At 34.6% G+C, this 19040-nt stretch overlaps 1 protein-coding gene across 1 annotated transcript in view; it reads right to left on the reverse strand.

The window, feature by feature from the left end:
* LOC105036166 (probable LRR receptor-like serine/threonine-protein kinase At1g05700) overlaps positions 1 to 16152 on the reverse strand; it is a 35100-nt gene extending 18948 nt beyond the window's left edge. The window contains exons 1-2 of the mRNA XM_073251479.1: positions 16025 to 16152; positions 11153 to 11723 (exon numbers count right to left, since the gene is read on the reverse strand). Of these exons, the coding sequence (XP_073107580.1) occupies positions 11153 to 11723; positions 16025 to 16094 (641 nt within the window). The 5' untranslated portion in view covers positions 16095 to 16152. The remainder of the gene's footprint in view (positions 1 to 11152; positions 11724 to 16024) is intronic.
* Positions 16153 to 19040: the final 2888 nt, after the last annotated feature.

Here is a 19040-nt window from a genome sequence, read left to right on the forward strand (position 1 = left end):
TCGGGGTAAAGGATACCGACAGTATAACTCATGTTTGTAAATAGTTGCAAAAGACTTTAGGATAATAGAAGGTTTGAAAATAGTAAGAGATTCCTAAATGCAAGACATAGAAATCTGTTCCAGTCTTAACATTAGGAATCATAGAGCTTGTTTTCAGTTTCGAAGATGTCATTTTAAGTGATTATCACTATTGTCTAATCTTATTGATGTGTCAATAAGTATGATTATTGTAATATCATTGTGAATGATACTACAATAATGAGTAGACAATTAAAAATGACATAAACTCAGTATCATAATCTGTTAGTGTAGTGTACACATCTGACTAGCACCCTAGATTAGATAATGTCACTAAAGCCTGCTTTTGACATAGTTGACTTAATCACCTTTTATTGGAAAGGGTGAATAAGCCAGTGATGTTCTGAGTTTAGTACATATTGATGCATTTACACTCATAAATATTAATGCCAAAAGAAGACTTTACTACTTCATTAAATCTCTGACAATCTATCTTGGTATGGGTGTGTCTTGCTTATGAAGCATAAATCTAAATCAATTGAAATATTCAAATGATTCTATAATGAGGTAGGAAAATAAACTGCAAAGAGTATTAGAATTCATCGGTTTGACTGATAAAGTGAATATCTTTACAGTAAGTTTTGACATATCTTGGAAAAAATTAGATTCTCTTTTAATGGACCTCTCCTGAGACATCACTATTTAAAAAAATATCTGAAAAAAAAAATTGAACCTTGTTAGGTATGGTTCGGTCCACTGTGAGGTTTGCTGGTCTGTCTGAGGTTATATTTTAGAGACTACTTGATATGTGCTCGAGAACATTCCAAGCAAATCGATCACCAAAACTTCATATGAGATATGGACTTGGATAATTTGATACTCTCTTATCTTAGGTTTGGGATGTCGAGCTTATGTGAAATGTTCACAAACCGACTAGCTTGGATCTTGATCTGATAAATATTATTTTAGGGATATTCCTTCTACCTTTCAGATGGACATGAGATGTTCATGAATCTTAAGGCATTCTTTTTGAAAAAGAAGTTTCTTAGTGAAGAAACTAATGCCGTTAAGAGCAATCTTGGTGAAACTTGATAGGTAGAGGAACCAATCCTGACACAAACCAACGAAACCAGACTTGATTAGATCAAATCCGGAGCCTAATGTAGAAGCATCCTTGAGTAGATATGGTAGAGTACCGTATCAGCCGAATAAATACTTTGATTTTTAGATTCGAGATGGAGATTTGATCTTCCATACGGATGCAATACAGGGATCTAATCTTAAGAAATAGCTTGGAGCCATTAAATTTGAAATGAAGTCCATCAAGATCGATAATGTATGGACATTCGTTGATTTACTTGAAGGGGTAAGACCCATTGGGTATGAGTAGATTTCAGATGGATAAGAGGTGCAGACGAAAAGGTGAAGACCTATTAATTCTGTCTGATTGTCAAAAGATTTCATCAAAGTTATAGTGTTGACTATGACAAGACAGTTTCCTTGCAGCAATCCTCAAGTCTATTCAGATTAAATTAAACTTCTCGAAGTTAGAATATACATTTTGAACGTATGGTTTCGTTGAGAACAAAGTAGAATCCTGTATGTACAAATGGATTGATAGTTCTGTAAAAGTATTCTTTGTGTTGTTTGGATGAAATTCTCTTAATCGGGAACAACATCCCAACATTACAGGGAATAAAAACTTGGTTGTCATCTCCGTTCTTCATAAAGGTTTGGAAGGTTATTAGAACTATCCTTAAGTATTTGTAAAATACTAAAGATTAATGGTTCGTTTATGAAGAATCTGACTTAAAATTTGTGGAATATTGATTTCAGTTACTAATCGGATCGAAATGACAAAGTTGTGTCAAGTTATATTTTTTATCCTAAAAAGAGAAGCGACATGCTGGAAAGGTTCTATACAGTATTTAGTAGTCAATTTTATTTGTGATATGGAGTTCTTTGCGACATTTGATACTGGTAAAGAAGTTGTTTGGTTATGAAAGTTCATTAGCAAGCTTAGAGAAGCACCCTCCATTGATGGTCTAGTCCTTCTGTATTGACAGCAACACTGGAACTATAGCTCAAGCTGAAGAACTAATGCTCCATTTGTGAATCAAACACTTTCTGCATTGCAATTAATTTTTTTGATAAGATCAAAATAAAGCCGACCTTAGGAAGATTGACTGAAAGGAGAACTTGACCGACCCATTGACTAGAGCAATCGGATCTAATGAGTTCGATGATCTAAAATGAAAGATGGATATTTGATACCGATTTGATTGACTTTAGTCCAAGTGGGAGTTGTTAGAAAATATGTCCTAAAGTCAATCATCTAGATTATAGATGATTGTGTTCCATACAAGTATACGAATTATAAAATGATAAATATTATCTGACAATTTCATCATAAGGAATACATCTTCTAAAATAAAACTCATATATTATGATGAAGTCCTTAGAACTACTTTCAAAATGATAAAGGAGGATTTATCATATGGTTCTTGAATCCTGCTCGCGACCAAATGATACAATTGTCACAAGAAGGATAATTATATCGAGTATAGGTCGTTGTATGCCATATTAGTTAGTTGTCCTCTTAACCAAGATGTGTGGTGACATGGATATGGCATACGGATGATATGTAGGAGTATATTTCACTGAGTATGATCACTTTCGGAGCACTCTGTTGTCAAGGACTGCTCTAATGGGATATGGGTATATGTATCCCTTGGACCTGAGGCTGCCTCAATGACTTGTAAGCAACTCACTGTGCTTTGGTGCTTGACTATCCAAATTTCTAATTCGATGACGGAAGGTTTCTGAGTACAATCAAGTCTTGTGAAGTCTGAGTGCAAGTCAAGATGGGATTGACCGCTCCAAGTAAAATTAGAGATGATGCATCATTGTATTTCAATTCAGTAAAACTTTAGCCAAAGTAGTCCTAGTGAGGAGTCATAGGATTTTTGAGGTTGAGACACAATATGGACCACTCTTCTTGGGTTGACAGTTTAACTCAAAATCATCCTTGAGCATCAAGTGTCAAAGGGATGAATTATATAGTAACTATATCCACATGGGTTCTAGAGTGTTGCTAGGCATACACTCGGCCTATTCGGATGTCGGATCCCATTGCTAGATGGTTACATCGATTAGTACAAGAATTATTCTTGTGCTACCAGCTTAGGTTCGAACCTATGGGGTCACACACATAGAAGTATCTGTCTGATCAAATGGCTGATCGACGATTATGAATCGTTGGAGGATTTAATTATCAATTTGATTGTTGATTAATCCTATATAAATATTTTAATAAATTATTTATTAATAATTAATAAATTAAAAAAATAATTAATTAATAATATGATTGTTAATTGGCTCATTTTGATTGAGCAATGGGGATTATATTAGATCTAATTGAATTGGATTCAATTAGATTGGTTTTGGATTATTGGATGTAGCCCTATTGAATAACATGGCTTATTCCAATTGATCTCAGGGATACATGAATATGAAATTATTTTTATATAGGCTTGGATTGATCTAACCCTATTGGATAATAGGTTTTGATTTGATCAAATGCCATTTGATAATACGCTTGATTGGATCAAGCCCTATTATTAAAAGCTTTCCTGATATCCATCAAGAATCAGTTCTTGGATCAATGGGGTTTTAATCTAACAAATTCCTAATTGGATTGGAGCCTAATTGGATTCATAATTGGACTAGGATCCAATTAGTTAGTTTGTTATAACTAATTTCTAAATTGGTTAGGATTGGATCCAAGGATTAGTTAGAGTTGAAATAGGATCTTGAGTCTTATGTGGAATAGGACTTAACCAACTTGAAACTCCCCATATGATAATTAATTCTCCACACCTCTTGAGAAATCTCATGCCCACAAAAGAGCCACGCCCCCTCTCTTCTCTTGCATGAAAAATAGGCGTTCCTCTTTTCTCTTCAAGTCGCCCAAAATAAGGAGGAGGCGTCCAAGAGTTGGACGCCCCAATATCCACATGCCATCTCTCCTCTTCTCCTCCCTTCTTGAAAGAATTTTATGAGAGTTTTTTGCTGATTTTTAGACATCAAAAAGAAACTTCTCTGCTAGTTATACAGCAAAAAATTAGAGAAAAAAAGTTCTTCCCAAGGAGAGAAAGATCAAGAAAGAAGATGGGTCTTTTTTCTTGCGTGCAGCCTTGAAGAAGAAGGAATTCTTCTTTCAGATTTTTTTTTATTTTTTTCCAAAATAAAAATTAGATTAAATTTGATTTTTAATATGAATATTTAGAGAAGAAATATCAAAAAAATCTGATTGGTTATTTTGGGATTCTTGAAGTTCTAGATCAAAGAAGAAGATAGATCTTCTTTCTTGTACGCAGCCTTGAAGAAGAAGAAGTTCTTCTTTCAATTTTTTTTTATTTTTTTTTAAAATAAAAATTAAATTAGATCTAATTTTTAATATGAAGATTTAGAGAAAAAATATCAAAAAAATTTGGTTGGGTGTTTGGGGCTTCCTAAAGTTCTAGATCAAGAAGAAAAGGAGAGAAGAAGAGAGAAGAACTGTTCTTCTCTTGGATCTCTTTTTTAGATTTTTTTAGATCTCAAGATTTCATATAATTTTTAGTATAAAAAATCAGATTATATCTGATTTTCATCATAGAAAATTAGAGAAGAAAAATTCTTCTTCAAGGTCTGAAAGGAAGGAAGAAAGGTTCTCTCTTATGCATGAGAAATTGAGAAAAAAGAGTTCTTCTCTTGATCTCTATTGTAGAGATCAGATGCATAAATTTAGGAAGAAAAAGAAGAGGATCTCCTTATTCTTTAATTTTATCATGTTCCTTTCAAATCAGCCAATGGATGGTGTCTTTACAAGCTAGCACTCTCAGAGAGATCGATCAGCACGAGAACTTCATATGGATATCTGTAGAGATCGAACGCGTGTGTGGCTGCCAAATATTATGAAGAACCATCTACCATAGATTTTTGATGTGGTGATCTGCTATCTATGCTCAGGTATGAAGTTTTATATTCAATTAATATTTAGATATGATCTAAATATATATTAGATATGTCCTGTACTTGTTGAATTTTAGATTTCAGATGTGTATACATGCATATTAGTTCATATCATAGATCCTGTATAATGATTTAGATTTGATCTATGCATGCATTATAGATTAAATTATTTAATCTATATATATTTCACTGTAAAAATTTTTAAAAATGCATGCACATCACCCACCACGCTTTCCTTCACTTCTTCTTCCTCATCTCCACCTAAGGATGAACCCAGAAGTGTAAATTAACTGCAGTTGGCCTTTGAGAGTATACCAGCAAACTTATCCTTATAAAATTGAAAGTCTTTCTTGAAAAAAATCTTAGGAGGCCTAATGCAGCTCATTGCAAAACTTTCCAAAGCTTATGAACTCCATGACAACCTACTGAGCCACTTCTTTAGCTTGTGTCATTCTCTTTTTGGCCTTAGTGCCTTTCTTGATGGCCTGAGTTGCTCTCTCATCAACCAGAGTAGGCTCCTCTTCAGCTTGAGTGGCCTTCTCATCAATCTGAGCAGCTTCTTCCTTGACTCAAGTAGCCTTTTCTTCAAATTGAGCAAACTTATCCTCTACGTGAATAGCTCTCTCCTTAATCTGAGTAGCAATATCTTCAAATTTGGAAAGCTCTTCCTTGGCTTGTGGTATTTATTTTTTAGCTTAGGCTAGTTTATTTTTAGCAACTAAAGTTTGGTCATCTATAACTCGAAGAGCCTTTTGAAGATAAGCAACCTCTTCTTTAATTTGGTTGCTATTTTCTCTACTTCCTCCTTGGATTCTTCTAGACTTCTCTTGGCTTCAACATGAGCTCTTTTGAAGTCATCCTTTTTCCCAAAGCGATATGAGCCTGTTTTCTTGGTGCTCTCTTTGGCATCCTAGGCAATAGCATGATCTCACTTAGTCATAGCTCTCCCTCACTCTATCTTGTGAATCTTATGCTCCACCATCTCCACTCTCTGGATAGCCCAAAATGATGGCCGCTAAAGCATGGATTGTATCAAAGGTCTATAGAATAAATGATAGAGTTAACAAAGAACAATTAGGTTTCCACAGCAACTCTCAATCAATGACTTGATTCATTGTCAAGTTTTGAAGAAACATCACAACTTGAGGAAGAATCATACCCCTCACCATTTATCCTATGAGCTAAGGAGTATTGAGGACAAAGTCTATAGGTCTAAGTGACCATGTTGGCAAAAAAATATCTAGCTCAGTCTCTTAAGATGAAGATGGTAGCTACTAGAAAATCATGCTCCTAGAGCCTACTATGAGGTCGATGCAATCAAGATCTAGGCACTCGAGTTTGAAGCTCATTCTAGGATAGAAGCTAGTTAATTCCAAGGTAAAGATGGTTTCCTCGATGACAACTAGCACCTTTACAAGCTTGACATCAATTGCCGAATCCAACGTTGGGCCCATAAGCAAAGGAGGAGGTACATCCTCAAGGGCCCTTAAAGAAGTTGCCCAAGTGGATGGGTGTGTAGAAATTAAGGCTTCCACCTTCACCTTAGATGGACATCCTTCACTAATTTAAGTTGAACTTGGCTCATTTTTCCTTACTTTCATCCTTATCGAAGGGCTAGCCTTATTGTTGCTAAGCTTCCTCTTAGGAGGAGCACTCTTAGCTACTTCAGGCATGAGGCTACTGAAATCAAACTTCATCTATACAAAATCAGGCCAATTGATTAAACAATCGAGCTACAATTTTTGAAGGATAAGAAGGTATGAACAAAGAAGGTTAACCTTAAAAGAAGTGGGCCGGATGTTGATATTTGCCAAGGCCTCGTCATAGAGCAACTCAGCATAAGATGGAGCTTTGATCTCCTAAGATCATCGACTGCCTCCTCCTCCTCGTCTGAAAAAAGGGTATAGAGGCTTAATGCCTTCTTCCTCGACGTCCTCTATTGTATCATGAAGTCCCATGGATCCATTGAGGTGATGAAGAAAAATTGACCCCTCCAAGCATGAATAGAGGAAGGACCATAAGGAAGGATATTGTAACCTTTCCAACAATAAAGGTACTACCAACCTTTCCTCCAAGAGTGCATTTTCACTTGAAAAAAGATTTGGAACAGCCCCATGGTTGGGACAAACTTATAGAGGGTAGAGAGATAAAAAAATCAACTATAATCTACCAAGCATTGGGAATGAGTTGGGTTGGAACCAACTAGTACTGATCCAATAGCTCAGCAATGATTACAAGAATCAGAAGTCTTAGGTCTACTTTCAGAGTTTCATTATAGAGGGCAATTCGGTTCTCTTAAGGATATATCTTTTGACTAGAAGGGCCGGGCAACTCTAGAATAAAAGTCTGAGATATGTGGTACTTGGCTTAGATCTACTCATCGTCTATTTCAAGATACTTTTCTCAATATTCGAGCCTAAACCAATCTCGAGCATCACCTCACCTAACCCATTGGAGGCTCAGTCAAGAGAGTTCTAATCTATTCTTTTATTATGTATCGACCATTCCTCCAATGGCAATTCCATAGTTGAAAAAAAGGGGGAAGAAGACAAAGAGAACTCAAAGAAAGTCAAAGAAATACTGAAAAAAATGAGGATCCACCAAGGACTTATGGCAATGATAGGGCATCCAAAAAAACTTTGACGGACATGCTAGCGATAGACAAACTAAGACAGATGGCAGACTAGTCACCACCATTGGTGGTTGGCCATACTCTTCCTCTTTTCCCTTAGTACTTGTGAGCAAAAAGCCAAAATATAGAAAAAGCATATGCTCAAAGGCCTTCGATCGATGCACCATTTAAAACTAGCTATTTGACTTTTAGGCATGTGTCAGTTAGCCGTTCAGTTCCGAACCATTGCCAAAATCATAATTGACAAAGTGTCTAATCATCGTATAGAAAATCTTGCCACTCAAAATGTCACTTTGAGAAATGCGGATGCCATCACATCTCTCATGATATAGTGTCCAAAAGTTTCCTACAACAAAATTCAAAGGACAATGGTAGTAGCTCAATCCATGGTTTGACTTTGCAACTTGCATTCATGGCACCTCAGCTAGTCATTCTCATAAATTTTTCTACTTCTTTTACCCAAGCCAATAAGTATCTCAGCCTCAAAAGTAGAGACAAGTTATACATAGAATTGACTGTGACAATCATGATAGAACCAACCGACCAAAGTTTGCCACGAGCATGCAACAAAGCTTTCACATTAGCCAACTCGCTCTCACCATATGGCTAGTCTAAAGGCAAACAGAGATGCACAAATCTCCTCCTATCTAGCTACAGTTGGCTCATTATGGCAAATGGTTTTTATAATGATGAGATACATGAAATTGGCATGTCAAAAACTTACGCACATGATATCATCCAAATATGCGAATGGTTATCTAAAACGGTTGATTCACATGTCGCAAGATTCCATAACAATGGGTACCATCTCTTTCCTACATAAACGACTCCAAGAAGACTCTTCAGGTAAGTTTAAGCTCCAAGTTTAAGTCTTAACCTCCTAAACTTAAAGTAAATTCTCTGTCCTAAGTGCTCTAGAGTTTCTATCTCTCTGCCATTCACACAATATGTTTGCTATTTTCCTTAGAGTTATCTTAAGCATTAGAGAGCCATCCACCAAACACTCTCCATCAAGAGAGCTTCCCTGTTTATGATGTTTCAAGACTAAGCCCGACATTGGAACAAAGGTTTGACCGTAATCTCTTTTCCTTAGTCACTAATTAGGCACGATTGACCTAGTTGCATTGTATCCGAATTCTGATAACTATCATTCACTTGTTAGGGAGGTATATGAGATCTCCGGTCAACTCTCTTGATCCATACAGTACTTTATCGAACTCTCCAGCACACCAACTAGCTAAATGGCCTAGTCACCAGCACTCAATAACAATATTCTTTTATAAAATTATAATTAGAAATAAAAATTTTAAATTTTAAATAAAATTTTCTTCCTTTACTCATTATTATTTATGTCAATCATGTATTGCATATGCTAACTTGCTTTATTGTCAAGATTGCAATTTTCAGACTGGTTTCTAGTCCATCATGACCCATAGACCTCACCAATGATAAAGGAGCAAGAGTGCATCACTCAAGTAACCAGTCGCCCAACCCACATGCTGTCCAATGAAGGCCCAGGAAATGTCATCGTTTCTTTGTTTTTTCAAACTAAAAAACAAGGATTTTAATGAATATAACAACATGAATTATCACTACCATATTCTTACTCTTATGCATAGTTACAGAACAATAAAAGTAAATTCTTAATAACTCAAATAAATCATCGTTCCCATTAACTTCATCTGTAGGTTAAATAACATTTGATTATGGTTCCATGACTAAACTAAACTTAGTTTTTATTCAAAAAATCGCATACAAAATTTTTATCTTCATATAATTTTTACATAATTGCAATGAAAAATATGTTGCATAAGCAAGAAAAGGAGCAATATTGATCATAATAAAACTTTTAAAAAAAAAACAAACAAAAAACTTCCTGTAACTTAAAGATCCTGGGAAAGGGTTTTTGTTTGAACTATTATGTCTTCTTTTATGTTGCTTTGTGAATTTTTTTTAAAGAACAGCACATCATGTATTTATATGATAGTATATAGGATGTCTTGCGAACAAAAAATACACTAAAAAGGACAATTTGTAATCAAATTGCTCCTCCAAATATCACTAGTTGAATCTTTGCCCGTGAAAATCACCACACACACACATCTTAGTTCATGTTATATCTGTACTGTTGCCCTTCTCATCGAATTGTTGGTCGCTGGCAGTAGAAAATAGCTATTTTAAATATGAAGGGATTAACTGAGAATGCCGGCTAAGATAATATCGCTCTTTTGGCATTTGGGCAAAATGGAGCAGGGGTTTAGTTCTAGCTAGAATTAGCCTTCGAGGATGGGTTGGATATACGGTGAGTGTTATGAGTGATCTAAAATGGGTCGGTGATGTATGAAGGCTTAAGTCCATTATGACTCATCAGGTCCATATCAGCATCTCTCAAGTAGTCTGGTTGTTGTGGTTTGCCTTATCCATAGTCGGCAAATGTCTGTTCTGACCTTTGGTCAGAGGTCATCTTCTCCGACCCCTCGTCGGTCAGTTTCTGGTCCGATTTCTTATCGGATGGTTAGTTACTCGAATCCTGGATGGAAAAGATTTGGTCCTACTCTTGGTCAGAGAATCAACTGGTCGATCTCCAGCTGCGTCCGATCTTTATTCGACTAGCATATCGGAACAATCTTTAGACGGCATAACAACTGCAAGTCAGTTAGACATCTGGATCAACCCATCTAACCAAGTCTTGGTCAGGAAATTATCAGTCCTAATTTTTAGTCGGCACACCACACTTTCTGATTTTTTCTTGAAAGCAGACCGACCGAGCTCAAGATTAAAAAGACCAACTGGTAATAGCTGTCATTCCTATCTGGGTGCAACTGCCTAATTCAGAGAATCATGTTGGTATAATCGCCTGATCTGGAGAATCGCAACCAAATAACCGTGCCAGATTTGACCAGCCTATTTTTCAAAAATGGTTACACAGTCATGTTCTCTATAAATACTCAAACTCCGAGGATGCAGATAAGTAATCCTTTTCATATAACCAAGAACTCTGCTTCTCTGTTTGTGCATTCTGACTTAAGCGTCGGAGGGTTCTCGTCGGAGCACAATCCTCTGGCCCGGACTTTTTTACAGGTTGCTCTAGTGCAGCATTTCCGCAACTTCCGGCGTCAACCAAAAAACAAGCCGCAACAATAAAAATTATGGGGATTCATCCCCCTAAATGTCAAAAATAAAATAAAATAAAATGATTAATTCATAACTTTGCATTGATACTCTTAAAAAATTTTCTATTTTTTTAGTTTCAAGAGGTATTAATACAAGAGGGTAATAGAGTTAACTTATACCTAAACTGGCTATTTATTTATGCTGTCAAAATATAGTGAAAGGTATAACATTGCAAAATGAAAATGAAATACGTGTTATCTATACAGTGATATTTGGAAGATAAATATGCAATAAACTATAATTATTGGTGTGTGTTGGTGCACGTATATATTGGTATCATCTACCGTGAACTGCAAAATATAGTTACATTACCTGATCAAGCCAGGAGCTCCCCCAACATTGACTCTAGCGAAACCGGACACAAGGGAATTGGATTGGTTTACGTCCGTGTAAACATCCACACTGTCAATAAGCCTCAACTCAAGCGAAGATATGAACGGAGTTCCGGACCCGGTCTTCACGAGACAAACTGAGAAATAATCGTCCTTCGCAACAGTAATGATCTCCAACGGATAGAAAGAGAATGGATCGGTAATGTTCAGCGTTCTCCAGTAATTGACGCCAAGATGAAGGTCAAACTGCAGCGGGCTACCTATGCTTGCACTGTCTTGACCGTCGTAGTTACCATACATGAAGAAAGCTCTTATCAGGTACTTTTCACCCTGGTTCACTTGATTAATGGTGTAACAATTCCGAACTCCATCTGGAAAGCTTCTGAGAGTCCCTAACTGTGGAAGGGAGTACCGGCGGGACCAATAACTCGGGGGTATTCCGTAGTTTATCCCGGTGTCTATGAATTGGGTATCGGGTTGGTACACGATCCCGGTAATGTTATCTGTGATGCTACCGCCCGCATCCATTCCACAGTCAATACTGACAAAGCCTGCACGAGTTTTGATGGTCACCATCAAGAAACCAAGTTACAAGAGCGGTCTACTTGCTTCTGCTGCATTAGATCATATTCCTTAATTCAACGAAATTTTAATTTTTTATTTCAGCGATAAAAACCGATTTGGACTGCCTGCAGAACTTTTTTTTTTTTTTTTTTTTTCCCGAGATGGATGGATGTGTTTGAAATAGGAATAAGAAAGTTGCATTAAGAAAGTGTTATTACATATTGGGGTGGTTATGGCTATGGCATTTTTCTTTTTTTTTTTGTTGAGATGGATGGATGTGTTTGGAATAGAAACAAGATAGTTGCATTAAAAAGTGTTATTGCATATTGGGGTGGTTATTACTATATATATATATATATATATATATATATATATATATATATATATATATATATATATATATATATGGATTCAAGTTCGTATGGGAGAATGCTCAATGTCTATATATATATAGTGTTCTTATTTTATTATAGCAGCTGTACTCAACTTAGCACTAGGAATATAGTTCATATGGGATTAGAATGCTCAATGTCTATATTCCTAGTGCTAAGTTGAGTACAGCTGCTATAATAAAATAAAAACACTATATATATATATATATATATATATATATATATATATATATATATATATATATATATATATATATATATATATATAATGAATTCAAGTTCAGATTGGATTAGGTTACCCAATATCTATATTCTTACTGCTAAGTGGAGTACAAGCTGCCAATTTCATCGGTGAATATAATAAAATAAGAATAATAAATTATTTTTTTTAAAGAAAAAAAAGAAGAAGGGAAGAAGAAGTCAAGCAGATCCAAATAGTCCAAGCCCTTGGAACTAAGCTTAAAATGAAAATGCAATCACTAAGGGAAAAAGCCCAATCTTTTTAGAAACACTCCCCCTCCACCTGAAATTGCTGGCCCGCTGCTCATCAAGGTGGACGAAATTAATTTAAGGAGACAGGAGAGCAGGACTTTGAGGCTGTTTGCACTTTTGTGCATATACCCTTTGGCTTTGAGAATGTTAGAGATGTAGACCATGGGAGTTAAGGCTATAAATGGGACAGGTTGATCCATGACTTGATCCAATCCAATCTATTTAGATCTGATTCAACTCGCATTAAAAGGCCTATGGGCCAGATCGAGTTCTAAAATTAGATCCGTTCTATTTTTTCGATTGAGTCTAGATTTACTAAATTCAGATCCAATTTGATCCGTTTGATTTTATAAGTTGATTTGGATCTTATGCTCAATGATTTGACCCGACCTAATCCCAACTTAGTATTAGACCTAGCTTCCATATTTCCATCCTTTATCATTGCCTCCTCCTTGATCTTGAAAAAAATGGCCAAATAAAGGTCTGAAAGTAATAAAATGTTATTGCTTTCTCGGTGTTTCATCTTAATATCTTAGTAAATCTATTCAATCAATCAACAATAATGACTTATTCTCTACAAGTCCCCTATCAATCATCTTCAAAAAGCTTTTGGTAAGTCTCAAATTTATTGAATTTCATAACATTTTTGCCCTTCCAATTGACGGACATCGAGTTGCATATAGTGAAATTCTCACAACTAAGTAATTGTTAACAATTATTTTGAGAACTAACAACTCATAGGCAAAATGATCTCAAATCAAAAGTTTTCTGATAATCAAAGTGACAAAGATAGCTAGATGCTTGCTTTCACTTCCTAGCTTGGACAGAGCTCGACTATATTTGATTGAACTATTATACGAATATTATGAAGAAAAAAAATGTGACTAATTATAACAGTATTATCAGCTTTTCAATATTAAAATATAAAACTTTTATTACATGATTTCCATCTTCATGTGGCTTCAGCAATAAATCTATAGTAAAAGTTGCAAATTAAAGTTGGATAGGGGAAGTGAGAGAGAAGGCATTTAGTAAAGAATTTTCTTCCAATTAAACAAAAAAAATCAAAAAAAAGAAAAAATAAAGTTCGATGAAAAGAAGTAAATGGGATTATAAATCATTAACATGGTTAAGAAATAAGCACAACAATGTTTTGGGACAATAGATCCGGATTCAAATCAAATCCAGATTTTTTGAGTTGGGACTGGTTATATATAGATCCAATCCGATCTAACATGAATGGTTCATTAGAATAAAATTTTTGTGCATGAAATAGATCCAACTTCATCCGATCTAATTTGCTATTAGATTAGAATTGAATCTAATATTAAAATTTGATTAAAAAATTAAACCAGATCGGAATCATTCATAATTTGTTCTGACCGATCCATTTGCACCTCTAATAGGAGTAGAATATTATTTTATCCAAAAAAAACAAAATATTGGGTAGAAATGTATTGGCTGGGTTGACTTCAAAAGAAACGGCAACGAGTCAGCCAGAATGGTTGTGTCAGTACAGAAGAAATGACAATGATGGCTGGCAGATAATATAGAAATTGGTCCGGTACATGGCCAGTTTCCAATGATCCTTTGGTTGTTCCGATAAGCTAGTGGTTTGTCAAGATCATTATAAAGATGTGGCTTCCGTGGGCATGATTAGAAGTAATCACATCCTATACGGCATACACCAATATGACCATATATCTATCATGCCAATAAATTTATCTCATCTCTCTAAACCAATCATCATGATTAGCATATGATGATGGGGCCCACAAAAAAACGATAACGTGATTGAGATGCAGTATAGGATATAATTCCTATCTTAGAGTTGGACTGCTCTCTTTCATCCCTGCCATGTACCATATATAATATTAAAAAATATATAAATATATTATTAAAATAATTAATAAAAATTATTTATTTTTGAAATAAATAATGTAGTAGCTATCCGTAATAATATAGAGTTCTATGGTGCATAAATTACATTGTATAGGATCCAAAATTTAAATTCTTTATCCAGATATTGGAAGGAATAGGCTTCTCCTGCTATTTTTTATTTGCTTCCATTTAGACTGTTTTACATTTTTTTTTTCTCTCTATTTTGTTTTTGATAAATTGGATGCCTTAAATTAAACAACAATGGATATATCTGTGGGAATTTGAAAGGAAAATTCAAAAAAATCTTTTTTATATGAAGAAACCCATCCTTTTCTTAAAACAAATTACCTTTATTAATTTTTTAAAAATTGAAGAAAGTCATGGACACGTAGTTTTTCTTCATATTTTATCTTAGTTATCTATAGTTGCTGTAGCTGTTGTTTTTTCTTTCATACACTTCACTGTAAATTTCTGTTTTTTAAGGAATAAAGGCCAGGTGCTACTTACCTCCCTTCTACTCCAAAAAAAAAAAAAAAAAAAATTCATACGAAATATTTTTTTATCAGATATTTAAAAAAAAAAAAGAAAAATCAAGGGAAGTACTTTAACCAATGCAGTATAAGCTGTTGCAAAGGAAAACAAAAATCCTTCTCCTTTGAGAAAAACATTTCTCAAAGACGAGCAAATCTTCTATGTTGCCTGGCATCTGGAAACCCTGGGGAGCTTAGGAAAGATCAACTGACCTAAGGTCCGGTTCAGCTCAAACGCGGAAGCTATCCCGCGGCCTAGTGACCCACGCCAAGGCTTAGCAAAGAACTCTATTGTCCCTTGTTTTTTCCATGCGTTTGACTTGGATAATTTTGCGTCATTTCTTTGAATGATATATAGATATTTAGCGATACCCACACCTTATTCTTAAAATAAAGGATAAATACTGCAGTAAAGGTGCCAAAAGAATTTTTAATTTTCTTTCGAAATAACTTTGAAAAAAGATTTTATTATGGCTAAACCTCTCCATTATTTGTTCTCATCTCACCTTGCCTTGTCTTCTTTGCCCTTCATGTTTCTACGAAGGATCAGTACTGCATGGACAATCCAAGATCTTTTGTGGTGCATGATTTACACAATAAATTATTGTACGGCATCCAATGGCCTCCACCGGCTATCAACAACAACGCACTGTATATGATGCACAAAGCTATCTTATGATAGCCATCCATCTTTTAATGACGGCTATCATTTACTATATAGCACTCGATGATGCAAACTATGCACCATAGATGATTTGTGCCCCACATGAATAGGAAGCTAAAACCCTAGCCATTATATGTTACTTTACGTCCAGCTCCACATAGGTTAGACCGCCACGCTTAACCTGTAACCATACTAGTATCATATGCCAAATCTTTGATCTCTAAAAAGCTTGGTTTACGTAAAGAATGTGAAGACCCAACAGTTCTGCTCGAGGAAAACCGAGAAGGATAAGATTTCACAAAGATTAGCACTGCAGTATATATCCATACCTTCTTGGCCATTAATAACCCCAAATGCTGTTGCCGCTAAGAAAACTATTTGAATGAGGATTCCCATCATCTCCCTTGGTGAACGGAGGTATTCTGCGATTGCGGGGTTCTCCGAACCAACTGACTTATTTAATGTGTTTGCGCGTCAGTCTAGCAGCACAACTTTAATTATATACTAATGTGGGACCCATGCTACGTGGTGGGGCTATTTAAATGTGAAGAAAAAAATACACATCATCAATTTTTTTATCAATTAAAAAAGATGGAGTATATAATTTAGTTCCGAAAACTTACATGGATACTAATTTTTCTCAGACATTGTTTGCTCATACTGAAAAAAAGACATTAATTTGTTATAAAATTACCATTATATTACCATGAGGTTTGTTAAATTAAATTACCTAGTGTCGAGCTTTTTTGCTGGGGATACTGGTGGTGATTTTCTAAATAGAAAATATAAATTTGTATTTTTAGAAAAAAATAGATGGTGAAATATTTATAATAAAAATTTTATACCGAACTGTGCTAGGTGCTATCCCAGCAGGTGTGGCCTTTTGAAAAAAATTATTTTTCAAGAGTCGTAATCAATCTTTCTTCTGGAATCTGCTTTGAAAAGGATTCGGCACCAGTGGTGTGACGTATAAATTAAACACAATAAATTAAAAATATAAATACACCATTATTAAGCAATCCACAAAATGATAATATCTTCAACCAAAATAATCAAAACATGGAGCAGTAAAATGGATTTGTCAATTAATTTATAAACATCAATTAAATTTATACCTCTATTTGAAAACCTGTGCAGAAATCAATATTCTGATTAGCATATTTTTCTCTAAAAAAATCAAATTACAAGGAGATTATTTTTTTAAAAAAAATGCTGATTAGCATAATTGACTCATTAAAACAAATGCCAGCGTCTGCATAAAACCCATAACCTTGGTTCCATGTGGCTACCTGCACAAAACGAAGGGTTTCGTTCATGTGAAAAGAAACGGATTCCCTTTTTTGTGCCTATCCTCATAGAGTTTTTATGCGGCCCCTCAGTTTAGAATCCAAACTTAGTTCGCACTACCCTCCTTTATACCACCACCCATTTCTTTCTTTTCTGACTACTTCCGCCTCTTTCTCCTACTCCACCCTTCTCTATTCCAATCTCTCCTTTACCGCAATACCATCATTAGAAAAACTATATTAATTAATAAAAAAAATTAAAATTAACTCCATAATATTAAACATATATATATATATTAGTAGAAAAAATTAAAATTGACCTCACTAATTTTATGAATTAACTCTATATTTCATATAAAATTTTAAAAAAATATATAAAGAATAAAAAAAATCACATCAAAAAAGTAATTATGACTTATATTCTCTCTTTAATGACTTACATGTCTTATCTCTCTTTTCCTCTCTCTTTCTTTCACACCACTTTGACATCTCTCTCTCTCCATCTTTCTCTTTTTTTATTAATTATTTTTTTATTTATCTTTTAATAGCCCATCCCAACTCCATCTGTCCATTTCTTATATTTAAATTCTACATCAATTTATTTTTTATACCTTAAAAGGATTACATCAAAAGATAAAAAAAATAATTATAACATACATTCTCTCTTTAATGACAAACATATCCCACCTCTCTCTCCCTCTCTCATGCTTCTTTGGCCTCTCTCCCCTTCTTTCTTATTCTTTCTCTTTCTTTATTCATTATTTTAATATTTATCTTTTAATGCCCCACCCCAATCCCATGATCCCATCCATCCATCCTTTACAATTACATCAATTTATTTTTTATATCTTAATTAATCCAAATGCAATAGAAAATTATTATTTCTTCTTATATCTCTTCTCAATCTAAATTAGATATATTTCTTTTAGCTTCCTTTTTTCATAACATTCTTTTAGTTTTTTTCCGTCTTCTCTTTTTTCCGTCTCATATCAAATATATATAATTAAAATAATTTTTGGTTAGCCATTATAATTTTAATATTTAATAATATCTATGATTTTATTACGATGCATCTTTATAATATTATATTATAAAGAATTTTAAGATATTACATATTATCATTTTTATATATTTTATTATTTTTTAAAAAATAATATTGTATTATTATTTTTTCTCTCTTCTTTTTTTCTCTATAGCTTCTCCACTTCTTTTATTATATTGATCCTATAAAAAAAAATTTTGAATCCACCATTGGATATTGTCCCCCCTCCCTATCCTACATCCTTACTGAGCCGCCATCTCTTTTGCCATCATCTTCCCCTTTTCTCCCTCTTATTCACCCTAATCCATCCATTTCTCTTCAAACCCCATTTGACACCTCTTGCTGAACCCACCATTAGAAATTTGGCATCGTACCAAGAGCATCGTGTTTGTTTCTTCTGTCTATTCTCTTTCAAAAACTATTGGGTTTCGGGTAAGTCTTTTAGCTTTTTTTTTTCTTTTTCTAGTTCAATCCTCTGATCTAGCTTCTCATTCATATTTTTTTCTCTCTCTCTTTTTTGTCTTCTCCTCCACCACAATCCTTTCTGAAACCCTAATCTTAACTTTGAGCACAACTCAATCCGTAACCCTAATATAACCCTATGTTTCTTTTTCCTATCCCTTCTCTCTCAGGAACTGATCAATTCCAAGTAAGTCTACCTTTTTTTTATTTTTTTCTCTTTCCCTGGTCCGATCCTTTGATCTACCTTTTCGTTTGTATTTTTTAGTCTCCCTCACCACAATCAACTATGAAACCCTAATTCTAACCCCAACCCAATCCCAACCTGATTCCTAATCCTAACCCTAACCCTTACCCTGACCCTAACTCTAACCCTAACCCTACTCTCACTCAAACCCTAGACCCTAATCTCAATCAAACTCACTAGTATTATTCACAACCCGTTAATCCAAAACCTAATGATTGCACCTATTTATCTATTAACCCATGACCCGTTAATGCACAATCCGCCAACCCTCAACCCATCCATCCACAACCCATTAACTCACAACTCGATAA

The sequence above is a fragment of the Elaeis guineensis genome, chromosome 1 (assembly GCF_000442705.2).
Source record: "Elaeis guineensis isolate ETL-2024a chromosome 1, EG11, whole genome shotgun sequence".
NCBI lineage: Eukaryota > Viridiplantae > Streptophyta > Magnoliopsida > Arecales > Arecaceae > Elaeis > Elaeis guineensis.